The sequence below is a fragment of the Leptonychotes weddellii genome, chromosome 7 (genome assembly GCF_054177405.1).
Source record: "Leptonychotes weddellii isolate Sample4059 chromosome 7, ASM5417740v2, whole genome shotgun sequence".
Lineage (NCBI taxonomy): Eukaryota > Metazoa > Chordata > Mammalia > Carnivora > Phocidae > Leptonychotes > Leptonychotes weddellii.
This window is the reverse complement of record NC_138375.1, coordinates 126,726,156-126,753,230: the sequence shown is the minus strand read 5'-3', so window position 1 is coordinate 126,753,230 and position 27,075 is coordinate 126,726,156. Positions and strand designations below refer to the sequence as shown.

General features: G+C 46.7%; 1 protein-coding gene across 3 annotated transcripts in view; it reads left to right on the top strand.

Moving 5' to 3' along the window:
* The window catches only part of TNFAIP8 (TNF alpha induced protein 8), a 101,899-nt gene that overhangs the window by 52,928 nt on the left and 21,896 nt on the right, over window positions 1-27,075 (top strand). Inside the window, exon 1 of one of the 3 annotated variants that reach the window (XM_006748730.3) lies at window positions 22,337-22,602. The exons of the other annotated variants lie outside the window; for them this stretch is intronic. Within the exon in view, the coding sequence (XP_006748793.2) occupies window positions 22,530-22,602 (73 nt within the window). The 5' untranslated portion in view covers window positions 22,337-22,529. Of the gene's footprint in view, window positions 1-22,336; window positions 22,603-27,075 lie in introns of those variants that run through there. 3 annotated transcript variants of the gene reach the window in all.

Genomic DNA, 27,075 nt, shown 5'->3' with positions numbered 1-27,075 from the left:
CCAATATTTGTTGAAGTTCCTCTAAAATTCGTCTGCTCTAAAGACTTTCTGGAGCTTCAGCTGAATACGAGGAGGGGATTAGAAATTGGAAGACGTAGCCAGGCATCAGTTTATATCTAGTTTTTTGGCCCATTAATTGAACCTTGGCAGCCAATGCAATTTCCTAGAACCGTGACTTCTTTTTCTGTGTGGAAAGTGGTCACCTGCACATCATTTGTGTTAAATGTACATTTGTGCACCAGCCAGAGCTGTGCGTGTGATTCTCCGTCTGCTTTCTTTATATATATATCTAGGCACATTCTATCAAATATATGAAAATGGTTATAAGCCTGTGACTGTATCTCACGGTGTACATGCAATTGGGATCAGAGCCAGGTTTGGCTGGGAAGGTTTCCTGGACGAAGTGAGGTTTTTGGGGGGGGGGGGAGTTTCAAAGGGAGGTAAGTATCACACTGTGGCAGAAGGAAGAAGCATACATAAAGCTTCCAAGGCTGGAGTGATTAAGTCAGACGTATTTAGTGAGTAAGCGTGAACTGTATGAGAGCAGATTGTAAATTAGTGGTTGAAAATCGCCAGGCTACCAGGGAAGAAGAGGTGAGGGCTGTGTGTGAAGGAGGACAGGAGAGGCTTGTGGGAGCGGCTCTCTGTGTGTTGCTAGCAAATTTCACGCCTGGATACCCGTGTGCGCTGACCATGTTGCCATCTAGTGGAGCCGGCCGAAATGCACCTGCTACCTCTTTTCACTTCAGGTTAAATAATATGGTATCTTAGCAGTAGGGAAGCTCTTTTTTTCCCCAGGAATTCTAAATAAGGAATTAGAGGAGATGGATGCAACTGGGCGCCCCCCAAATGATATTAATTTGACTCTAGGAAATAGAGCTGAATCCCAATAGAAAGCATTTCTCATAGACGATGTTTGGTCGTGGAGTCCATCATGGTACAGTGGTGGCAGAGGAAAGCCCTCCCACCAGAGGCACCACAGCCCAGAGACCTCAGGGCTGGAAGACACTGTAGAAGGCCGTACCCCTACCATCCTCCCTTGCATCCATCCATGCCTGCATCTATTCAGCAGAACTTCCTGAGTTCCTGTTACCTATCAGTCTCTCTTCCAAGGTACTGGGGATATACCAGTGAGGAGAGCAGTTAGAGATCCTGGCTCATGAGAAAAAATAAAGAAATAAAATAGAGAAATCAAGAAATCCCTGCCCTTGGAGCGCTGACATTCCAGTGGGAAAGATGGACAATAAACAAAGAAGTAAAATATATAGTAGGTGGGATTCTGCTAAGTGCTAAGGAGGAAAAAAATTTTTTTAAGTCTAAAGTCGGGGATAAAGATTGTTGTACATGTCTGTGGGGTGGTGGGGGCAGAGAGAGGATTTGCAATCTTGTGTCCTCGCTGAGATCGTGATATTAGTCTCTCCTAAAGGTTTGAGGAAGCCAGACATGGGAAGATCCTGGGGAGGAGCATTCCAGGCAGAGGGCAAGCAGATACAAAGGCCCTGAGGTGGGAATGGTCCTCGTGTGTTCCTGAAACCGCAAGGGGGATGGTCAGAGGAAGGACAAGCCAGAGAGATGGGAGGGGGCCAGATCAGCTTGGGCCATGGGGACGGTTAAAACGAATTTGACATTTCCTGGACATGGGAGGAGAAGCCCTTCCATCTAGCCTAATCTCTTTGACAAATGAAACTTAGGACAACGAAATCAGGTCAGGTGTCCGTGGTTAATCAGCATCATTGTGCCGGAGCTGGGATGAGAACGTGCCTGCTAAGCCAGCGTTCTTCCTGCCGGCCTAGCCTGCCCCGATGGGGATGCAAGACCCTGTGGAGGCTCAGGCTTCCAAGTGCAGTGGTCCCGAATTAGCCCAGTGCTGTGGGGTGCTCCAACAGCTGCATGTCAGCTCGGTTCATCCTGGTCCTTCCCTCAGGATGACCACGGCACGCGGAACGGAGCAGACCCCTTACCTCTGAGGGCTCCTCTGCCAAATACTGCCCTCCTTCATTTTGGAGATAAATCCTTTGGGTTTCGCCAGTGGTGAGGCCCCTAAACCTCCAATCTCATGAGGGCTCCCTACGTTCATTGTGCAGTTACTTGGATATGGTGAACGTAAGATATTTCTGTCTTACAGGGGTGGATCACAGTTCTCATCATGAGAGGTAGTAAGATTGAATAGTGAAAGTTATTTAAAACGAATTTGAAAATAGGAGCACCTGGGTGGCTCAGTTGGTTAAGCGTCCTACTCTTGATTTTGGCTCAGGGCATGATCTGAGGATCATGGGATCGAGCCCTGCATCGGGCTCCATGCTCAGCGGGGGTCGGCTTGGGATTCTCTCTCCCTCTTTCTCTCTCTCAAATAAATAAATAGATAACATCTTTAAAAAAAGAAAAAAGAATTTGAAAATAGAATCACCAGGTGAGCTGCTGGTTGTCACCAAATGCAGCTGGGCCTGGACGGTTTTGCCCAACATTCTTTGTCTTCTCTCTTTACTGTGAGCCTGTTCAAGCACCGCCCTCCCCCACTTTCTTTAGATCTTATGACCGTTGTCCTCTGGACGCGAGCCAAATCCTCTAATCTCACTTTCTGATGCAGGTCAGACTAGTGCTCAGTATAGCGGAGAACCCGCACAGTCTCCTCTCCTTCATCCGCCACAGCCTGGAGCCCATATACGGAGTAACAGGAGCTCCTGGCACCAGGTCGGTCCCATCCTGTGGCGAAGACTCATGGCTCACTCTCTTGCTCCTTCCTTCCCTTTCTTCCAAAGCAAAGCTCTCAGGATAGGTAATGTGAGGTTTGCATCATCTTATTTGGCACGTACATTTGTTTGTATAGTACTTTCTCCCTTTTTTTCTTTTTTTTTTAATTTATTTTTTGCCAACCAAGGTAATTTCGTATGTCCATTTGCCTATTTTTTTTTTTCAAATGAGCTCTGAAATCCCACTACCTCAGACTATCAGGATCAGCCCTGATTTGCATCCTTGGGAATCCATAGTCCCTTCAGTAGCTAAGCTCTTTGTTTATCCCTGGAGGCAGAGGGCACAATTCCCTGGGATCCTTTGGTTTGGGTCTTTAGGAGAGTGGGTGCTCCTGGGGGTGCTTTTACTTTCTCCTGCCTTCAAATCTTGCTGTTTTTGCAAGGAAGGCAGCCACCCCTTGTGGCAAGGATGTTCCCCTATCGGGTCCATCAGGAGGCTCCATCAGGGATGGTGGGGCAGCGCCATACTGGGAGTGGAGGACCCACGTCCTGCCCTCAGACTCTCTTCCCTGTCTGTGTCACTGAGGTTGCTCAGCATCCCCCCTGCCCTTGAGTCTCTGCTTGGCTACCTACCACTGCCATCAGATAGGCGAGACTTGGCTATGTAGGAAAGGGGGTTTCTAGGCTGTCCTCTGACTTTGTTGGGCAGCCAGCTTGAGGAAATGGGGGAGAAGGTATTGGTCATCTGTGTATCCTGGGGATCCTTTGCCCACTGTCCTTTAGGGGCTGGGCATGTGGTAGAGCCGGCGGCAAGATTAGAAGTCCTCCAGCATGCTCCTCATTTGCTGTCCAGAGTGGTCCGTCAGTTAGGGCTCTTATTATGCAAGAAAGAGAAACCCCAGTTTGGACTGGCTCATACAAAAGAGAATTTTTTATTAGCTTGCATAACTGGAACGAGATTTGGCTTGGCCTCTCAGTGATGTCAGGAACCCATCTTCTTTCTAATCTGCTGTCTGTGGTTGAGTTTCATCCTCAGCTAGCTTCTCTCATGGTGGTTAAATGTCTGCGGCAATTCCGACTTCATACGCACAACACACTGTCCAGGGGGAGAGAGAGAACTGGCTTCCAGCAGCTCTATCAGAGGTGCGAGTGACCTTTTCCAGAAGCCCCCAGCAAATTTCTCATGTCTCAGTGCCCAATCTTAAGCCAGTTTATTGGCTGTAGAATGGGGTGGTAAGTGGCATGGGTGGCTCAGTTGGTTAAGCGTCTGCCTTCGGCTCAGGTCATGACCCCAGGGTCCTGGGATCAAGCCCCGCATCGGGCTCCCTGCTCAGCGGGGAGCCTGCTTCTCCCTCTGCCTGCCGCTTCCCCTGCTTATGTTCTCTCTTTCTCTTTGACAAATAAATAAATAAAATCTTTAAAAAAAATAATAAACCAGTCACTCTATGGCAAGGGGGCTAGGATTACCGTGACTGAGTTGAAATGGTCAGGGTAAACCTGGGAGCTAGGGATGGGCTCAGTGTCTCCCTCAAATAGCGCGCTCCTCCTCAAGGAGAGGGGATAGAAGTGATGTCGAGTGCGCCACGGTTGTCTACCGAACAGACTTCCTTTCGCTGTGGTTTTTTCTGTTTTGTTCTTTTCTCCTGTTGCTTCGTACTTGGTGACTGGCGATGGTATAACAATACAGTGAACAGAGCCCTGCATATTGGATTCCCAGCACCCCCTCCCCCGGGACAGTGACATGGAGGCTATCAGGGATAACAAGGACATCCCATCCATGAACCCCAACAGCACTGCAGATCAGGAAGGGAAATTCTCACCGGTCAATAAAGCATCCCCAAAGTACCGTAGACCTGGTCTGGTAGGGACTGAACAATGAGAATAAGAACTAGAGAAAATTAATTACAGGCAGCCCTTCCATCTATGGTAATTATATGTCCCCATAAGACACTGAAGTCCAATATAATTTTTCTTTTAAAACAATGTCATAAGGCCATTTGTTCCTGTAAAGAATACCCTTATGTTTTATAAATAGGAGCTTAATTGTCATATCTGGTTATTTTATATATTTTAATTGATATTCCTGGACTCTGGATAATGTAGACTTTGAAACTGCACACGAATAAACAAAATAGGGCAGTCGGTCATATAGGATGTTATTTTGTTTCCTCTAGATGATACCTCCAGGAGAATGGCCGTCGAAGTCAGGGGAAGGGACTAGGGCTATGTACAAGGGCTCTGGGGGGAGAAAAAGGCACAGTGTACAAAAAAAAAACACCACTTTTGGGGCACCTGGGTGACTCAGTCAGTGAAGCGTCTGCCTTTGGCTCAGATCATGATCTCAGGGTCCTGGGATCAAGCCCCACATCGGGCTCCTTGCTCAGCAGGGAGCCTGCTTCTCCCTCTCCTGCTCCCCCTGATTGTGCTCTCCTGCTCTGTGTCAAATAAATAAATAAAACCTGAAAGAAAGAAAGAAAGGAAGGAAGGAAGGAAGGAAAGGAAGGAAGGAAGGAAGGAAAGAAAGAGAGAGAGAGAGAGAGAAAGAAAGAAAGAAAAGAAAGAAAGAAAGAAAGAAAGAAAGAAAGAAAAGAAAAGAAAGAACGAACACCACCACTTTCACGCTGAGTAAGTTGGAGGACGAGACGTATGAGTTTATCTTTGTGCATGACCTCCATGAGTAGCAAATGGAATTCCAAACTCCAGAGCCCTGTCCCCAGCCAGCCAGTGTTCCTGCCACATCCCTGACAGAAATAGACACACAGAAGGCCAAGCAGGGCTGATCCGAAGGCCTTTATTATAGGTGGGCTTTGACCCAAACCCTGATGATGACCTCGAGTGGGCCAGACTGCACCTGCAGGTCACCGAAATCCAGGCCAGGACACCGGACTAGGCTGCAGAAGGATGCAGGTGCCTTTAAATGCATGATGCTTTGTCACAGAGAGGCCACCTCCACGGTGGAGGTCTCAGAGGTGGAAGTTCTAGTGCATGTTAAGACACTTGCATGATGAGCTCTGGACGTGTTGTATCAACTTTCCAGGGCCTAATTTCTCATCGATGAACAAGTCTGAGCTGAGACTGAACAAGAGGACTTGCAAAGCTGCCGGCAAGCCCGCGAGTTCTGGTTCTTGGGTTCTGCGCAGACTGTGATGGGAGGCATCATTGCGGAACTGTGGTGGGGTGAAGGGTAGGGAACTGAAATCCTCTGTGCCGGGACATACGGACACACAGGTGATGGCAGTTTCTGCATTGCGTGCCACAGGGGTCTTCAAGAGCTACCAAGTGGCCGGACTGGCTGAGGGCTGGATGCCAACAGCTCCAACTTGCGTGTTTAACAACATACTACAGATCCTGGGCAGAGACGCAGCTCACTGAATAGAGGGGCTGTTTCCTTTGCCAAGCCCGCCTTGGATGCTGGCTGACAGGCTTGTGTTCCAGATGTCGGGGGTCTTGTGGGAGCCGTGGACAAAGGGGGTGGCGAGATCAGACGGTGACCACTGCTGGCTGAAACTTCTGTTAAAACGTGGTTTCAGAGCCATGGTCACGTGGCTTATCTGGGGAGCGGCGAGCCCTGCTGTGTTTTTTGGTCTCCTGTTTTGTTAAGAGTCGGATTACAAGTGGTATTGCACACAGTTGTGGTTTTTCAGTTTTTAGTGCTCTCGTTGCTCAATTACCCAACTCCCAGACGGTTGGCTCTGGAGCTGTACCTTGATGGGAGAGAGATTGTTGTTTGTGTTCTGTGTCAGTCTGGATAAACCAGTGGTCCCAAACACAAATGTCTACAAGAGCCAGGTAAGAAATAAGAATGTGAAATTACTGCTTTCTACGAATAATTGGAAGTCATGACGCCTGGGGCCGACTTGGAGAGAATGGGTCCTATCCCCAGGCATTGACGTTCAGATGAAAAACAAAATTTATCCGGTCCAAGAAAACCGTCTATGGCTGGATTCAATCCTAAGGCTACCAGTGTGTGATTCCTGGGCTATGAATCAGCCAGCTTCAGCTGTCATTCACGTTTGCTTAGCCTCAGAGATATCAGATGTTACGGATATGAACCCTTTGTAGTTTTGTGTCTCGGGAGATTTTAGCTCTTTACCTTAGATGACAAGGCAATCCCTGGGCTAAATAGGCCACCCTAACTTTGACCCGCAAATTGGAAATCCTTCCAAAGAAATAATGTCCTCATGAATATCATTCCTTTGGTTCACGGCCTTTGGAGGCTGAATCAATTTAGAGAAGCAAAGATGGAAATCTCATTCAAAACAGTTCTGAGTATTTTACATCATTAAAAAAAAAAAATTGTGTCACTAAAAACAAGGAACCTCCAGCATTTGAAAGACATATTCCTGCCTTGCCGGTTCTTTGCTGGGTATATTCACAACTCTTTGCCTTGTCTCTGAGTTAGGCTGGCTTGGGGGTAGGGATCAGGGTGGAATCTGGAATGGGACAAGCTCGAGTTAGCTCTTTCCCACCCCTTCCAAGCCTCCCCACGCTCACGTTCTTAATTTCTGCATCCCTACTCTCCCCCGCCCCCCCAAGAAGGAACAAAGAAACCAGTGAATTGATTTACACGCTGAGGTGTGAGTCATCCACAGGCCTTAAGAGACACTTGTATTTTTCAGAGAACCTGATGGTATAACAGGAAATAGGGCAAAGTTTAGCCAGAAGTCATGCTCCTTTAATGAGAATATTTCTTGTCATGCTAACTGGATAGTTTGGGGCTGGGGAGACAGCACCTTAATAGCCCTGCTTCAGGTAAGACCCTCTGGACTAACACTGGCCACTGAGCATGGGGGGAGGGGGATTCGGCTTTATCCTGTTTTATTTACATTATTCAAACTCCTGTCAGAGCCCATGAAAATTCCTGCAAATGTGTTTTTGTAAGAGACTGATGGTGCCCAGCTCCCCTGTGTCTGGCCAGTGGGAGAGTTGTGGGGATTTAAATATTCCTTCAGCAAAGACACTCAGTTAAAGCTATGCTAAAACTATGCTCTTCTGAAAGTGCTTACTCACCAGAGTACTGTCTCAATTTCTCCCTTTCTGTGAGACTTCATAAAGGAATAGTCCATAGTTCTCTATGTCCTTAACAGCCGTTTACCCCTGAACTCCTTGCAATGTGGCTTCTGTGTCTAGTCATGTTACTCAGTTGTCTTTTCTCTAAGAATGCCAGTGACCCCCTCATCATCATATCCATTGACCTTTTCTTTAGCTTTCCTTTCTGGTGTATTGTTTTTTCCCCTGTTAGCTCTACCAGGAACCATTCTTCCTTTCTTTCTCCCTTACCTCCCCTTCCTTGGCAAATTCCTCCACCTTCAAGTTTTAGCTTAGGCATCACTTCTTCCAGGAAGCCTTCCCTGATTGACTCCCTCCCCCAGGACTGATTTACAATACTTGTCCTACCAGCTTTCATAGCACCCTGTACTTTTTTGCTTTTGCACTTACATTATATTTTAATTAGTGTCTTCCCCCTTCCCTGCCTATACATATAGGCTCCATGAAGACAGGCTCCAGTGTTTTATCTGCACCAGTTGCCTTGTACCTGTACATGGTAAATGTTCCATCAGTATTTGCAGACTGAAGAACTTTATAAATGAAGACAGCATCTGAACAGTGCCATCTATGGCTTCTTCTAGAGCAGCTGATGAACCCCCGGCTTCCTCCATCAAGCTTTGGTTCTCCCTAGGTCCCTTGGACTTCCAATTAGTAGATGTAGAGGGGTTGTTAGATGCTGTCGATAAAAAGTGACATCTGGCTCTGAGGAAGAAGGCAAGTGTCAGGAAATCCTGACCATTCGTAAGCAGCCCCTTCATGACCAGGCAGTAACTCTCCGCGTTGCTTATGTTGGACAAGGGATGGCTCCCTGTTGATGAACCCCATGGAGTGGATGAAGTTTGAGGGTTCTGACCACTAACAGAATAGGAAACACATTGTTCAGAGAGACAAGCAAGGGGGCACTAATGATTTTATTATCACCATGGAGGGAGAACTTGAATATCTGATTGGCAGTTCTAGAGAAACTTTGACTAATTCTTAAAGGAACTGATAAGTGTTGTGTAGATACAAAAGTGTGTAGACAGTACTGTACTTTTGGGCCATTTAAGGAGTTTTTAAGATAATTTCAACTATATACAATTTTGCTTTACTGATTTGAGAACCTAGTGTCCCTTCTCTAACCTCTGAAAACATGACTCATCTATGTTAAGAGCGTTGCACCTGCTCTGTAGAGCTGTGTATTGGGACGGGCTTTCTAGAGCATGTGAGAAGAACGTGAAATCTTGATCACATGCTTCTTTTTTTTTTTTTTTAAGATTTTATTTATGTATTTGACAGAGAGAGATAGCGAGAGCAGGAACCACAAGTAGGGGGAATGGGAGAGGGAGAAGCAGGCTTCCCACGGAGCACGGAGCCCGATGCGGGGCTCAATCCCAGAACCCCAGGATCGTGACTTGAGCCGAAGACAGACGCTTAATGACTGAGCCACCCAGGCGCCCCCACATGCCTCTTCTTGTGTCTTGAAGTTGGATAGGAATTGTTGACTGGGTGTAAAGACAATGGAAAAGGACAACTTTATTTAGGCCAGGTTTAGTGAACAAAAGTAGGTTTATATCTGTACTACAGAATAGTGTGATCAGCAGCAATAGTCTGCTGTGTAAAAAAAGTAATAGTAATGTTCCATAGCCTTTGTTTAGTGAAGAGGAGATATTCTGTGCCATCTGTTTTAGAAATAGTTTCTTTTTTTTTAAAAAACATTTTATTTATTCGTTTATTTGAGAGAGTGAGAGAGTGAGAGAGAGAGAGCACATGAGAGGGGGAAGGTCAGAAGGAGAAGCAGACTCCCTGCCGAGCAGGGAGCCTGATGCGGGACTCGATCCCGGGACTCCAGGATCATGACCTGAGCCGAAGGCAGTCGCTTAACCAACTGAGCCACCCAGGCGCCCTAGAAATAGTTTCATCAAAAGCTGTGGCTTTATGGAAAGAACAGCCCTCCGCGGACGAGCCCAGCTCATGTGGGAGACTGATCTGATAGAAGAGGCTCAAGCACATCCTCCCGCTGGTGGCCCTGCTCAGACCTCAGACTCCGAAGTGTGAAGTGGGACTCCTCCCTCTCCCCTTGCCACGCCTGTTCCTCTCTGGACTTCCCCTGTCTTCTATTAATGCCCCTCTTCCTCCCAGTCAGCCAGGCTCAGATCCTCCCAGTCAGCTTTGCTGTCTGACCTCTCTTAACTGCTCTACACCCCTCTTCTGGTGGAGCATATGCTATGTTTGTCTTGAGGTCAAATTATTGGTGTTCTGCTCAATCACAGACTCTATAGAGTGGAGAAAAGTAGCACAGAATGAGGTCAGAGGACCTGCCTTCCAGTCTCAGTCCTGGCTAAGTGACCTTGGTCCAGCCCCTTAATGTCTCTGAGCATCAGTATCCTCATCAGAAGCAGATGGAGCCAATAATACCCACGATTTCTTCCCTACGGGGTTGTTAATGAGGATCAGTGGCAATGTATGCAGACACACTTCGAGCACTAGAAAGCACCACCTTGCTGAGATGTGGTAAGATGGAGATGTGTTCTGTAATGTGCCTAGCTCAAGACTTAGCACGTAGTAGGTGCTTGATAAACTATGCCTGATGTGACAAAAGCCACAGCTTTTCATTGCATAGACATATGCATTAAAACAGATTGCAGAGAATATCTGCTCTTCACTAAACCAGGCATAAGACAGGCGTAATTTAAGACAGCTGAATATAAACATAAACATCATTTGGTTCTGAACTGAGCTGCTGGTTCAGAATTTGGGGCAATGGCCAAGTGGAATATTGCTTCCTTCCCCTGGCCCAGATAACAGGATATTTGGGACACCCAAGGTTCTGTCTTTTTACATTCAAAGGTTAATCTCATCCATTAAGCACACAGATGACAAAATTAAGTACGTCTTGTGCAACAATGGATCCCAAGTTGGCTTTAAGAAAACACAGTGTCTTATAAATGCAAACAGCCTCCGAGGGGGAGCTCATTCCTAAGAGACTGGGTTAATAGAATGTTTATTGCCCAAGAGCCATTCATGCCTTGAGTAAAGAGGCGCCTGGAATTCCCATCTGGGACTTATTAGTATATATATTCAGGTGGCGCAGTGCCGGATGTTCGTTCTTCACCAAAAGGAGACAAAACTCCCGTTCTGAGGATGGCGAAGTTGCTGCTCTTTGAAGGTGGGCAGCTGCCGCTGGTACCTTGCTGGCCCTGGAACTTCCATCCAGGGAACTGCAATTGGGTTCAGTCCCGCTTATCAGTGGTTCCGAGGGCAACTCTGGGGGTGGGGGAGGTGGGGAGGGGGGGTGGTTTCTGGGTGGCTGGCAAGGCTGCCTCTGTAAAGATAAGCACAATCCATTAGTCGAAGCCCTGACTGCAGGGGCTTCAATGGGGGGATGTTTGCCTTTGCTCGTCGCTCTGTGTTTAGGAAGATGTTAAAAGGAAGTGCGTGCATTTTGTGCCTGTTGTAAAACAGAAGGTTTGCAGCTGTCAGAGTTATTTTCTTTTTGGCTCTTTATCTGATGGACTTTTTTGTAAACCTGACAGATTTATGGATTGTTGCAGATCACCCATGCCAGCTCTTGAGATGTAATGCAAATTTTCTTTTCGTGTTTCTTTCTTTGAAGGGCACAGAGATTTATGTACGCATTTCCTTGTAATGTACTTTGGAGGCAAGGGGAAATTAAAATTATCCTTACATGTTGTCATAATTCAATATTACGAACTGATTCAATGATGATTTTATTAGTGCTATGGTGCCTTCGAAGCCTCCAACATGTTCTCCTTAAAAAGGAGGGGGAGAAACCCCACAAGATAAAATTGTGTGTTTTTAATAGCTTACAAATCAGCCTCAGAAGACAACGGACATCAAGATGATCAACTTTAAGCATTATAGAAGTTTGCTCTGGAAGTGTAGGTTCACTGCGGGCTTTCGTAGGCTTTCTGGAGGAATCAAGACCTGAGCAAAGTTTGGGGAGAGGTTCAAAAAAAAAAAAACAAAAAAAACGGTGTAACATAGGAGGAAAAATAGACCAGCGGTAGCCGCTCCGCTCCTCCCACAAGGTGTCATGGTTGGCTGTAATGTTTGTTTCCAGTAACTTCCAGTGAATGAAACAAAACAAGTGTCGAAGTTTCTCAATGAGGACTTTTCAGATCATTCATTTCTGCTTGTTGGGGGGGTGTGCATTCGTGGTTTTGCCCGTGGCGGCGTCCTGCCTCTGTACTTGGTTGCCTTCGCCCTCTGGGGGAGCGGGTGGTCCTCCAGCCGGCATCCCGAGGGTCTCACCCGCAGTCTGCGGATCTCTGTGTCTGCCTGCGTGCAGGGGCCGAGGCAGCCAGGACTGGTGGCAGGCACAGATGATTCTGTCTAGCCTCTGTGCACACGTGAAGTGTCCGCCCCTGGGCTCTTTGCAGGGAAATGGGCTTACAACCTGTTAGATTATACCAGCTAGAGATGATGGCTGACTAACAGCCGTAGGAATGGAGGGAAGAAGGTCTGTCGAGCAAACATTTTGACTGTGGGACTTAGTGAGATTAGAAATAAGGGGAGGGCGCCCGGGTAGCTCAGTTGGTTAAGCGACTGCCTTCGGCTCAGGTCATGATCCTGGAGTCCCGGGATCGAGTCCCGCATCAGGCTCCCTGCTCAGCCAGGAGTCTGCTTCTCCCTCTGACCCTCCCCCCTCTCATGTGCTCTCTCTCTCAAATAAATAAATGAATAAAATCTTTAAAAAAAAAAAAAAAGAAAGAAGGGGAGACAGAGCAGCCTGAGCTGGGGACCATGGTAGGATTCTAGCCACTGTTGCCTCAGTGAGAAATAATTTGATATTGGGAAGAAAATCAAGATTCTGTGTGTGTGTGTGTGTGTGTGTGTGTCACTGCTGGTCGGAGTGGGGGTCTGTCTGTGCCTTCAGAAGGAAGGATACTCCTGGATGGGGGGAACGTAAGGAGCCATCCAAATGGACAGGCCCTTCTGGCAACCGAAAATCTGTAGGCAGGAGCAAAGGTTCCTGACAATATTCACTCATGGACCCTTTAGGGTCTCTGTATTATTTTCATATCATTTTCTTGGACACAAGGAATACCTCACAGTTCCATTTATTAAGTGCTTAGGTCCAAATAACTTACTACATATTTCTGTACTAATAACCTGGTAGCTGTGTGGAAAACATGATACATATAAATCGAGAGATAAAAAAGAATGTTTTTATTTCATTCTTCACCACAGTGACTAGTAGAATGAGTGCCCCTGCTGAGCCTTGCGTGGTTCAGCCAGGATCCAATCGGGAGACACGAAAATAGGAAGAGGAGAGTTTCATATAAATAAATACGAACTAGCACTATAGTAGGGTGGCTCCTCAAAAGATTAAAAATAGAAAATCACTGTACGATCTAGCAATTCCACTTCTGGGGATGTACTCCAAAGAACTGAAAGCAGGGACTTGAACAGGTCTTGGTACACCTATGATCATAGCAGAATTATTCACGATAGTCAGAAGGGCATAGCTACCCAGTTGCCCATTGAATGGTCCATGAATGGACAAACAAAATGTGATACGTGATATCTACATGCAATAGAATATCATTCAGTCGTAAAAAGGAAGGAAATTTTGGCGCAAGCTACAACATGGATGAACCTTTGGGACATTAAGTGAAATACACCAGTCACACACAAAAACACAAATACTCTGTAATTCCACTTATATGGGATGTCTACGGTAGTCCGGTTCAGAGACAGAAAGTAGAATGGTGGTTGCTGGGGACTGCGGAGAGGGGAGAATGGAAAGTTAGTGTTTAATCGGTACAGAGTTTCAGTTTTGCAAGATGAAAAGAGTTCTGGAAATGGGTGGTGGTAAGGGTTGCCCAACAATGTAACGGCATTGAGTACAGTTGAACTGTACCCTTAAAAATGATTAAGATGGCAAATTTTATGTGATGTGCCTTTTACCACAATTAATAATAATAAAACAATCAAAAGAAATACTAACTTTAGTGAGGACTATCTAGCCAGTGGAGAGAATTGTAAAGAACAGAGGAATAGCTAATGTAAAGAGCAGCCACTTACCATGGGTTCAAGATAGAGCACAAAGCGTGAGCATCTCCCTGTTCCACACCAGACCTTGATGGAAGAGGGTGGCCAGCCACAGCATCTTGGATGGCAGAGAAGTTACCGTAATGCTGTGCTGGTAGAATTTGCTAGAAACCCACCCACTAGGAGGCTGAGACTATCTATGGGGAGGTTTCTCGAAAAAGCACACCAGAACCAGGAGGGGAAAGTTTTTCTTCCAGTAAGGTCTCCACAGTGCACCCCACTGACAAAGCTTAGAATTGTACTGGCTGGCGAAAGAGAAAATATATTCCAAGTCCCGTCTTTCTTTTCTCAAAGCAGGTGATGAAGGGTGAATTTGGGGCTGTTGGGCAATAAATTGATCACTGGCCAACTCACAACTTCTCAAACCTTGAAATCAGATTGGATCTCACTACCCTAATTTCCTGTCTTATGTACTTTTTAAATATAATACTTGCTTTTTATCACAGCAACTGCCAACAGCCTAGCTTTGCAAAGAAATGATGTCATCAAAAGAAATGTAGCACAATCTAATGTTACACTTGTGAACTTGCTCGAAGTAGTAGTTCATACAGTTTCTGAGAGATGTTGAATAATGCTTTGTTTTCCTCAAAAATTTAAAATATCCTGTGACACCCCTGTGCGCTTGCCCTCAGCACCACGGCATTCAGTTTGGGGATCTCGGGGCTAAAATTATGAGTCTGTTTCAACAACTCTGACCACAGCACTCTAACATGTGAGAATCTAAGGTGCCAGTTCGGTTAAGAGGACAGAAGAGTCATGGGTAAAGTCAAAACTGTCTGGGGTAATGTTATTTTTGAAAACCTCTTAGGAAGTTACCAGATTGGAGAATAACATATCACTTTCCAGCAAGTAGAAGACTTACTGTCTGTTTCCTCCACCATTGGAATGGGTTGCTAGATGAAATAGTTGGCTTGTCTTTGGAAGCACTTTGATGTGAAAAAAAAATACATAGCCTTAAATACAACATTCACCATCAGCGCATGAGATGCTCACCGTGTGAGGAGACCATACAGAGATGAGAGTCAGGGAGGGACCCGCCAATTCCTAGCTCCATCACAGGCTCGCCCTGCAGCAGAAAATCATTATATGGAACGGTAGCAGATGCATTTATATGGTAACGTTTTCTCTCTTTCGGGCTGCTTGCACGTAGTTAAAATTGAGAAAGTTAAACGGCATTTGATGGCACTTTGCTGAATTCAGTAGTCAGAATTCTGTCGGAGTAGATCTCAGATTAAGAAAGCTTTGAATGTTAGCACTCTTCTGTTTCTGCTGGGAAAGGTATGGGATTCGTAAGACCTTTTCTCGTTAGAGGGGCACCCTGTTCATATTAGCAGCTTCTCAGAAAAGGTATTTATTTTGGTGAAGTCTCCAACTTGGTGAATCATAACTATTACATATTTCTAGAGCTCTTCTTTAAGGAGAAGCGGAATGGCTGAAGTTTTGCAACCTGACCTGTTCAAATGGAAAAACTGACCCATGCCTTTCAGTGCTACCTGCAAAACAGCCCCCCGCTTTCCCCTCCGAAACCCTGTTTGGATAAGTTCTGCTTTGGTTCACATTTTTACCACCTGCTGAGTCTGTCTGTTGGGTTTCAGTCCTGGCTGCTTTCACCTGGCAAGCCTGCCCAGCCCTGGAGCTCCGCCTACCAGCCTTTCTGCCTCTTAAACAGTGATGTTAATTTAATAGCCATTCTACCCGTGTCAGAAACTCAGTGTCAAAATCAAATCAGGACAACTTGGCGCGGGTTAGACTTTCTTTCTTTTTTTTTTTTTAAAGATTTATTTATTTATTTGACAGAGACAGACACAGTGAGAGACGGAACACAAGCAGGGGGAGTGAGAGAGGGAGAAGCAGGCTTCCTGCGGAGCATGGAGCCCGATGTGGGGCTCGATCCCAGGACCCTGGGATCATGACCTGAGCCGAAGGCAGATGCTTAACAACTGAGCCACCCAGGCGCCCCTACGGGTTAGACTTTCAAACGGATCTCAGGCCAGGAGTCTGTGTATGGTGCAAATTCCACATATGAAGCACGACTTTCGTTTCCTTGTGGATTTCATATTTGTTCGTAAACCAGAATAAAGCTTCTTAACTCCTCAGATGCAATTAACCAACCTGTCTTGGCAGCACTTTCTACGGCCTTAGTGTGAGCCCACGGAAGAGAAAAGAGATGATCACTAGCAAACGACTCTTGGTTTCAGCTCAGGTCATGATCTCAGGGTCATGAGATTGAGCACCGCGTCCGGCTCCGCACTGAACGTGGAGCCTGCTTGGAATTCTCTCCTCCCTCTGCGCCTCCTGCTCTTGCCCCCCCCCGCCAAATCTATCTTTATCTTGTTAAAGAATTATTTCCTTGCTGCAAGGTGTAAAGGCATTTAGGGCTTCTAGATACATGTTCCACAACCTAAAACAACCTGGCCTCATTCACAGAAGTATTCGGGAAAGAGTCGAAGGGGGATTTCAGAATTTTCAGTGCTTTGTGCCATTCCTGCCTCATTTCACTATTGTTTCTCCTCTGTTAAGTAAGTGGCATGGACCCCATTTTATCAATGGGCACACAGAAGCCCAGAGAGGTTCAGTGGCTTGCCCATGTAAAAAAAATTTTTTTTAAAGATTTATTTATTTTAGAGAGAGAGAGAGAGAACAAGCAGGTGGGGGGCAGAGGGGGAGAGGGAGAGAGAATCTCAAGCAGACTGTGCACTGAGCACAGAGCCCCATGTGAGGCTTGATGCAGGGCTCCATACGGGGCTCGATCTCACGACCCTGAGATCACGACCTGAGCCGAAACCAGGAGTCGGTCGCTTAACCGACTGCACAACCCAGGCACCCCTGGCTTGCCCATTTTTAGCAGAAAAGTGAGAGGAGAAGGAATAGGACAAAACCATCCTAATGCACAGCAGGCAGTCCTTCCTGGGTTTATGGTGGTCGGGCCCAGTTGTCCCCCACCGAGCCTGGTGGTCTTTTCCCTTCCCTTGGCAGCCTCATAGTCCAGGAGCTTTAGTTAGGGTCCTGACCGAACTTTTAATTAAAAAAAAAAAAATGGTGGTGGTTTCATGTAGCTGAATAAATAGAAGGTATTGAACTTATAGTGTATGTAAAGCGTCGAATATCAGGAATGGAATAACTTTCATTTGAACCTGTGATCTAAGCCCTCAGACAGAGCCAGTTGAACAGTCTATGCTAGCTCTAGCTCAAACTCTGGAAACCTCCCAAAGTAGCCGTCTTTGAGGTACCCTTCTGCAAAATAAAGGACTTGAATTTTACGTGAGTAGTTTTATAGAGTCAGGAAGTCTAGAGAGAGGACACAGGACGCCTAGACTGAGTTGACTGCAGTCTGAAGAACACTACTACTTAGTTTTGTGATCTTGAGCAAATCATATAACCTCCCTTTCTTTAACGACATACCTGTAAAATGGGTATGATTGCCCCAAGGGAGATCATTGGGAAGTCTGAATAAAATCTTTTTTTTTAGGGATGCCTGGGTGGCTCAGTCAGTTAAGCGTTTGCCTTCGGCTCAGGTCATGATCCCGGGGTCCTGGGATGGAGTCCGTCAGCGGGGAGCCTGCTTCTCCCTCTGTCTGCCGCTCCCCCTGCTTGTGCTCTCTCTCTCTCTCTCTGACAAATAAATAAAATCTTTAAATAAAATAAAATCTTTTTTTAAATTAAAATCTATGTAAATGCATGGCATCATTGCTAAATATTATAAAAGAAAGACCATGCATCATACACTCTTCAGATAATATTTTCAGGCCTGATTTTGAATATATGTGTGTGTGTGTGTGTGTGTGTGTGTGTGTGTAATCATCTGCTGAGCACTTTTGAGCAAGGAAGATTTCCTAGGAGAAAAATAACACAAACAATGGAAGCCGAGGAAACAGGTATATCCCAGATGTACTGTAGTCTCCATCCGCGCTCACCTCAGACCTCAGCACTGCTTCCCACTCCCTCAGAATTATCCACCCACACCCTGAGCGTTGGTGAGGATGAAGGATTTGCTGAAGCTGTCAACCGGGGTAGAACGCAGGGCCCTGGAAGGCAGCTCTCCTCCCTCCTCCATGGCCACGCTCAACGTTGGCAGATCTTTCTTGACTCACAGCAGCTCTGTGCCCCACCCTCCCACTGCCCAGCCTCATCCCAGCACCCAGCAGTGCCTAAGCATCTGGGCGCTTGGCCTCCTGAGAAGCTGCATGAGTGACCTCCACTCTCATCTGAGTGCTCCCTTCTCCATTTCTGGTAAATAAAAATTTTCTCAAGGCAAGGAGAGCAAGATCACCAGGGCCGGGCGCGGGGAGGAGAGGACTCTGGAGAGACACCCATGTAGCCTCACCTCTTTTTCGGAAGGTAAAATGCGGAAAAGTCTGAGAAAGATAACAAGGACGCAAAGCCTGCAGCGCCAACCAGGTGAGACCAAGAACACAGCCCTTCCCCGTGTGTGAGGAGAGTGACCGAAAGCCAACTGTTGTATAGACCACAGGAGTCTTCAAAAGAACTTCTTTTTTTTCCTAAAGATTTTATTTATTTGTTTGATAGAGAGAGAGACAGCGAGAGAGGGAATACAAGCAGGGGGAGCGTGAGAGGGAGAAGCAGGCTTCCCGCAGAGCAGGGAGCCTGATGCGGGGCTCGATCCCAGGACCCTGGGATCATGACCTGAGCTGAAGGCAGCCTCTTAACCTACTGAGCCACCCAGGGGCCCCTTCCAAAGAACTTTTAAGGGTGTGGACGTAAGTAATGCAAGAAGAGTTGAGGAAAGCTTCAAAGTCAAATAGAAGAAAGCCACTTTTTATGCTAAGTAGACAACTTTTTTTTTTTCTGACCTAAAATGTCATATGTACCTAGCCAGCCTCTTGTCAGCAGGGTAGAAATAAAAAGTATTAATACAGTGCGTGTTGTTATGACCTGGTGTTCTTGTGACCTGGGAGTGTAGGTCTGACTCCCTTATACAGATGTGTAGTACTTTTCACTGCAGAGAATTTACAACATTGTTGAATGTGAGTAGAGTTTGTTACCTCCTGAATAAACCTCTTCTTCTCTCCTCGATTCTGCTGGTCTTTTCATTTGTGTGAGTCTGAAAACTTGCTGACCTTCCTGTTCTTAATACACATCTGGACAGCTGTGAGCCAAAGACCCCAAAGTCCAGGCTTGCTTTCTTTAATTTAAAAAGGGCATTTTTTGAGGTATAATTTAAGAGGAAATTTTTCTGCTGCTCTCTGATAAAATTCAGTGAAGGGGTGGTATTAATAAACCTTCCTTAGAACCAAGGTCACTTGGAAGGTTGAGTTAATTAGATCTGTGGTCACGATTACCAAAATTAGGGACACCTGGGTGGCTCAGTCGGTTAGGCATCTGCCTTCAGCTCAGGTCATGATCCACAGGGTCCTGGGATCGAGTCCCACATAGGGCTTCTTGCTCAGTGGGGAGCCTGATTCTCCCTTGCTGCTCCCCCTGCTTTCTCAGTCTCTCTCTCTCTCTCTGACAAAAAAAAAAAAAAAAAAGATTACCAAATTTATACCAGTAAGCTCCAGATGAACAGGTCCCATTCACATGTGATACATACACATATTTGATAATGCCCAAATGAATGAAAAAAATCATCAGAATCTTAGGCACCATTTTACCTCTCTCATCTGGGTACAGAAGGGGGGAGATCCACTGTTCCGCACGCGTAGAAGTTCAACCTAGTATGTAAGTGCAGTATGGTATTAACTGACAAGTGTTGCTAACTTAATTGCTATTTTGTATTGGCTGGTCATAATGATTGTTGGTGTGACTTCTAAGCAAGTTGGAGTATTTCTAAATATTCAGGGGTGAACAGATTCCGCGTACAGGAGGTAGATGACTATAAGGTACTAGAGCATTATTCTCTGGAGGCTTAAAAGCGACTAATCCCCTCTGGAACAAAAGTGGAGCAAAATCAAGATGAGGTGACTGACCGAGCATAGATCGGAAGTGACAGGAATGCAAGTCCAGGAGAATCAGCTGCCCTTTGGCTTCACTTTGTAGGCTGGGAACCTGGGATGGTGCTGTTTGCCCAAGGTTATACTGATGACTGAGGAGCGTCCTTGTCCACATACAGTCTTTTAAAATAAGCTGAGCTTTCCTTGCCGTTGAGTTAGATCAGGACATCCTTCCCCAAGGAGACTGCTGGATTTCATTTAAATACTAAAGAAGTTTTTTTTTTCCAGGTTTCCTGAGGATGGGGTGAGTGTTCAAAGATGGAGATTCTAAAATGACTCTAAATTGAATTACAAGGCTGACCTGGCAGGAATGGGACTGTTCATTCAGCAGTCCTTCCCCTTGGCTAACCTGAAGGCCTTTCTGTGTGAATCGGGTGTGAAAACAAGCCAAACGTTAGGGGCATGTATTTTAGCACATCTCATGTGGTTTGTATGTAATTGGACTTGCAAAAGGACATTTAATAAATAATTCTGAGGAGGGCCCTTTCTGAAGGAAGAAGGTGAAAGGGAGCCCTGCCTGCAGCAGATGGGGCTTGGAATTTGGGTTGTCTGAATTTGCATAATCATCACCTTGAACAAGGTGTTGCATCTTAGTCCAATTATAGCTGAATGGGAGCTATCTTAGCTGTGTGAGAACAGGCCCCGCTGAGGTCCTGTAGCGCTCCTGGTGGCCATCTGTGGACATCTGGGCTGTGGGGAGGGAGGGCAAGGGCAGATGATGCGTGTGGGAGGGAGGGCTCCCAGAATGATGCCTTGGACAGGACCGGAAAGGTCGCTTCTTCCTGGTGAGGGAGCATTTCTCTGGGTTCAAAATGATCACGTCTCCTTTGTAAGTTTGAGGTTACTGAGGTAAGGTATGCATTTTTGCCGCTCCTGACCCAGAATGTGTGGCAAAAGGGACAGCGCAGTTAACCGTGACTTTCAGAAGGGTGCACACTATTATCCTTTTTGTGGTGAGGTCACTTTACAGGAGGCTCCGCAACACTGATGTTTTCCAGATGTTTCTCCCCTTCTCTCTTCTCGATTGGCTATGTCTCCCTCTTACCATCCTGCCCTTTCAGTGAAATTGAGATAAGTCAGCTTGGGGTTTTAGGCATGTTAGAATCACTCAGTAATAGGAAGTGATTTACTATCCAGGCCTTATATTAATATTTATAATCACTTTGACTGCTTGTGACTTGCATAAATCCTTTTTTCCCGTTTGAACCCAATATTGAAGTAAAACACCTGAGCATCTTTTACAAAAATTTACTTTTAATGGTGCAATAGTTAGTAATAATCTGTGCAGTACTTATGGTTTTCAAATCCTTTTTTGCTTGTATTACCTTATTTCATACCAAACATAAATCTGTGAAGCAAATACTACTTTTAATCCTCATTTTACCTGTGAGGGAAGGGGGGGAGGGGCAGAGAGATTAAAGAATTTGCTCAAGGTCATAAAAATGATAAATTTTTCATTCAGGCTCTTTAAATCCGTATCTTTTGTGTATTCTTTTCACTGAATTTATATCCTAGTGTCTACTCTTGTTTTTTTGTTTTTCGTTGTTGGTTTTTTTGCCCATATAAAAATGGGAAGTGAGGAAAAAGAAAGCCACTGGGAAATAAACTTAGGAAAAAAATATAACTTTTCTCACAATTCCCTAATCGATCTTTCAGGTGCGTTATTAGAGGATCTTTTGCCTTAAATTGGTGATAGAACTAGTGCTTTCTATTAAGACAGGTACATCAGTGTCAGCTGTTCCTCGCTCTTCGGAAGAGAAAACCAAGGTTTCGCCGTCCAGACGCCCACCTCTCGGCCGATTCTAAGAGCCAGGGGACGGGACCTGAGGGCAAGAACTGAGTTGTCTTCCCCAGGCTCTGCAGACTTTCTATTCTATCAGCATTTCAGAAGCCGAACACACGCCTCCCCCTTTGGCATTTGGAAGGAATTTATCCCCGGTTGTTGTTCGGAGTGGCGCGGGGAGGGAAGGGGGCTCTCCCTCCGAGGACCACCCTTGGGGCTAACTTGCAGAGGGGCTCGTGCGCGTGGGGCTGGGGTTTGAGTTAAGAGTGCTCGCCCGGGTTATGCTGAGTAAGCCGCCTTGTCTGCTTTCCCCGTGCAAAGGTAAGGGGCGGGGGCCGCCCCCACTTTCTTCAAAAGGCCCTGCTGCCTGGTGAAACTGGTCCTTCCAGCCACATGGACCAATATCCATGTTACTTTCCTGCGAAAATAACGTACAAACAGGAGCAGCTTCAAGATCCGTATTTTTCAGGCATATAAGATCCCCCAGGACAAGGCAAGTTAAATGGGCGCCGAAAAATGTTAACGCAGAGATCCAGAGGCGTTTCTTTGACCGCGAGCGTATTTCTTATTTATGTACGACTGCCGCGCGCGCTCAGAGGAGTGAGACCTTCTTCCTTACTGCACATTTATTTCCCAGGCGTAGCCCGTCCCGGTCGTTTGCCCCCGGCGCCCCTCGGCCTTGCCTGGGCGCAGAGTCGGGCTGCGGTCCGGGCCTCCGCCCCACCTGCGTGCGCCCGGGCCCCGCCAGCCCCGCCGCCGCCGCCGCGCCAGGTCGCCTCCGCCCCGCGACGGGCCGGGGCGCGCGGCCCCGGGGGCGGACTCCCGCCGCCCAGCTGAGACGCGATTCGTCACTCTTGCAGAACTTTCCCCCTGAAAATCCCTGCACCAGAACCAGCCCTCCGCCCCGCGGAGGTTTTGATTTTAGTGGCTTTCCTTCCTTTTATTTTCTGTCGTGCGCGGGTTTTGGCCTCGGAGGGAACTTGCAGCTCGTCCGAGTACATGTCCGCGGTACTCGCCCCTGCAGCCGGTTACCCAGCCACCATGCACTGCGAAGCAGAAGAATCCAAGGAAGGTATGAGTCTGATTTCTCGGCGCGGGGGTTGGGGGGGTGGGGGCAGTCCCGCGGAGGAATGTGGAGGAAAGGCGGAGTAGGGGCGCAGATGGGGGTTTTAAAGGGAGCGGTGGGTACTTTGTCCCTCGCCTTGCGTCTTCGCAGCTCAGAGTGGAGTCTGCGGAGCCCTTCTGGAGCCTTCTCACCCTGCAGCCCTTCCGAGACAAGAGGAGGAAGAGTCTCGGACTTAGCTCAGCCAGCCCACGGAAGGCTGCTTTGTAGATTAATCTGGAAACGAAACGGAATGCAAAATGTGCTTTCGCAAGCGCTGCCTGCCTGCATCAGGACAGCCTAAAGCGACTCCCCTTGGAAGAGCCCAAAGAGTCCAGGGTCCCTTGAAAAAGGTTTCAGAAATTGGAAACTCCTTGTGTTTCCGGTTAAAAGGGGAAGCTGAGTGAGGGGGAGAAGTGAAAGATCTTCATTTGGGGAATAGGTTGCTTGGTGGGTTTTTTGCTGTCTTCCCCCCCACCCCACCCTTGCTGACTTTTCAGCAGTGAATTCATTTTGTTGGGGGCCTAAGGGAGCGGAAAGATAGGAGGGGCGCCTTGTGCAGCTTGCAACTGAGGCGAGTTTGTCTGTTTCTACCTTTGCCAACCAAAGGGTTTCATTTACTCCTAACAGAGAACGGGTGACAGGGCTGGAAAAACTCCAACCAAAACGCAATTATACGCTCGTGTTAGTTCGGGGAGTTTATTTGTGTTTGAGTGTTTGTATGCTTTGTTTCCTGAAACTTTATGTATATAAAAGTCCTCTTGTAAGTGGGGGTGGGAGTGAGGATAGTTGGGGAAAATTAGTAGGAGAGGAGACTGCTCATAATTACGAAAATTCCTTTTCTTTTCAAGTAGCCTCTTGGGAAACTGGTAAGTTTCAGGTCAGTCACAGCAGCTGCTGGGAGCCTGGGGAGCAGAAAGGAACCCCATCATTCTCCACTTGGTAGATAGGAGGTAGCAAGATCCCTTGGAACTTGTTCTGTCTCTTACGGATTCCCCTCCCAAAGTAAAGCTCTGGGTTTCATAATGTAGTCTCTGTGGGCTGGTGTTTACCTTATTATGCGGTGTGGGGGGAGCAGTCCGTAAAAGAGGCTTGTTTAATAGAAATACAAAGCTGTTGTGAAGAAAAATGACAGCCAAGAGCATTGTTTTCGAGCTTGATGTGGAGCGTGGGGGATTAATGTTTCCTTGCTGTGGCCTCTGTCCTGTTGGAGCTATGTGCTGATGGATGCCTTTTCTGTCTTTATAACAGCAATTTATAGTAAGTCAAAAGTAGTCGAACGCAAATAGGAAACAGGCTGAGAGAATCCAGCCTGGTGAACTTTTGTGTGTAGAGTACAAGTAGCATTTAAATTGGTATTTTTGTCCTGACTGTTTTTTCTTTCTTCTGGGAAAGAAGGAGGTGGAAACACGGTATCCCAAAGTGTTTCCACATTGTTCCCTCCTGCCCAGCTCTCTGGATGTTCCCCTAAAAACTGGAGTGTGATGGGGTCCCTCAAGGGTCCCTTCCTACCTTGTCCTCACCTTGCCTCCACTCGCCATCATTTACATTCTGCAGATCTGCAGCAATTTATCTGGCTTCTGCCTTTTACAGAAAGCCCAGACTTTTTAAAAAATAATAAGAATATGAGGTGCTAGAGTTTAATTTTTTTTTTTTTTAAAGATTTTATTTATTTATTTGAGACAGAGAGAATGAGAGGGAGGAGGGTCAGAGGGAGAAGCAGACTCCCCGCCGAGCAGGGAGCCCGATGCGGGACTCGATCCCGGGACTCCAGGATCATGACCTGAGCCGAAGGCAGCTGCTTAACCAACTGAGCCACCCAGGCACCCCAGGTGCTAGAGTTTTAAATTGATGGCAGTTAGGGTAGAATATGGAAAAACTCTTCAGAGAGATGGAAGGAATACGTATTAATAGAATCATTGCAACTTCTGCCAGGAAGTAAAGGGTGTGTGTGTGTGTGTCCGTTTTCCTGGGCAGTGCTTGTAAGACTGGGTATTAGCTGTGATCTAGAACCTTCTGTTTGGCTACTACCTCTCAGAAGTCTATGAAAAGAGCCATGTTGTGTAAATTATTTTTGATTATCTTCTCTATCCTTATTAATCCTTTTCCCCCTCCTTAGCTTTTTTTTTTTTTTTTTTCCTCCTGAGGGACTTCAGTATCCCATTTAGTGTGAGATCACCACAAACTCTTCACAATGTCTCCATTGCAAGAAAATTGCCTTCTGATTCTTTGTGCTGATTGGCCGTAATGGGGGGGGGGGGTACTTTTAAGTCATTCTGAGCCACAGTGAGGGACTAGTATGCTTTCTTTGGGGTTAAATCTGAAAAAAATATCAAGTCGATTCAGAAGTCTTTGGACGCCAACGGATTTGTGGATGTGAGTGAATGTGGAAGTAAATGACTAGGGATATTGTTAAGCCATCATAGCTTAGAACGTACTTGACTCTGTGCCAGGAAGGCTGAACCTCCATCCTAGTCTAGAGCCACCTCCTAGAGAATTGATTTAATTTTGCCTGCTGACAAATGAGTAGGTGATTGTGCTTGAGTATGAAACAGAGAAAGATAATCCAGGCCTCGCTTTATTAAAAGTGGAATGAATTTAAGATAGCCAGGCATGATGTGAATAAGAGAGCAAGAGAAATGAAGGGATAAACCCAGTGTGTTAAAAAGGGGAAGGTCACAGGAAGGAGGCTATCAACAGTTTCCAGTGGACAGGGGCTTCCTGAGGAGATAGGTTGATGGCCACATTCTTCGAATTTATTGGCATCCTGTTGCGTAAAGTACTTAATTATGAAGTAGGAAAAAAATGAATGGAAGCTAAGGTCTCTGAGGACCTTTCTAGTGCTAAGCATCAAGGGATCCAGGGCTCCTTTGTCCCCCTTCTTAACAGTGTTGGTATCAGGAAGTGAGAAAGTCATCGGGAGGGAGGGTTTGCTGTGTGGGGACTTGGGAAGAAGTAAGGGTTGAGAGGTGAGTGAGCTCAGCTCCTCCTCTGTGGCCCATAATAACATCCAATCCCCCCCCACACCTCTCAGCCAGATTCTCTCCTGCCCCCTCATCAGGCCTGCTATTTCACAAAGAAAACAGTAGCCATTAGACAGCGCCCTCGACTTCCTGCTCCCAGGGTGACAGACTCAACCTTCACCCACACCCTCCCTCCTGGTGTCTGTGGAGCAGGGGTCCTTCCCTCTGCGGATGGCCACTCCTTCCACCTGGAGCTCCTCACCCACCTGTGGGTCCCATGGCTTTCTTGGTCCCTTTCTTGGTCCCTTTCTTTCAGCTCCCTACTTGAAAGTGTTTGCACTTGCTGGTTCTCCTGCCCGAATTAGCCTTCTCACCACCTGACCCCCTTATTTCCTCGGAGGGGCTTTTTCTGAACCTCCAGCCTGAATTAGAACCCCCGATTGACCTCTCTCAGAGCACCCATTCTTCCACTCGCTGCCCTGTTCACCATCTCTTCTCCAGACCACAAGCTCTTGAGGGCAAGACCATGGCTGTTTTCTTCCCCACTGGGAGTGGTAAGAGGTGATCATTGCCTACTTATAAAATGAGGGGCTCCTGGGTGCCTCAATCGGTTAAGCGTCTGCCTTGGGCTCAGGTCATGATCTCAGGGTCCTGGGATCGAGCCCCGCATTGGGCCCCATGCTCAGCAGGGAGCCTGCTTCTCCCTCTGCCTGCCATTCCCCCTGCTTGTGCACTCTCTCTCTCTCTCTCTCACAAATAAATGAAATCTTTTTATTTTATTTTATTTTTTAAAAGATTTTATTTATTTATTTGACAGAGAGAGAGACACAGCAAGAGAGGGAACACAAGCAGGGGGAGTGGGAGAGGGAGAAGCAGGCTTCCCGCTGAGCAGGGAGCCCCATGTGGGACTCAATCCCAGGACCCTGGGATCATGACCTGAGCCGAAGGCAGATGCTTAACGACTGAGCCACCCAGGTGCCCCCAAATAAATAAAATCTTTAAAAAAATTTTTTTATTCCACGGTTCCTACTTTCTCAATCTTTGTCATCCCTCATCCCACCGAAGTCTGTCTTTTTTTCCACCATTCCATGGAAACCGCCGAAATCACCAGTGACCCAACATTCGTATTATGTCCTGTCCTGATCTTCCTTGACTTTTTTTTTTTTGCAGCATTTGTTCTGGGAGACCAGTTTTGCAACTCTGCAACTCTTTCCTGGGTTTCTATGATGCTACATTGTCCTGCTCTCCTTTCCTTTTTCTAGCTGTTTTCTGTCTAATCTCCCGGACCTCCAGCCAGGGCTATTCTGAGAACCAGCTGCCTGGTACGCACCACGCTTTGCATGTCACACAGGAACCTCACACTCAGCAGGTCTGGATGGAGCCCATCATTTCTTCCTCTTCACAAATCTGATCTGCCTTTTGTCTTTCCGCTGATTATCATTACTCTCTTTTTGGCTTCCAGACTCCACATCTGCGAGGC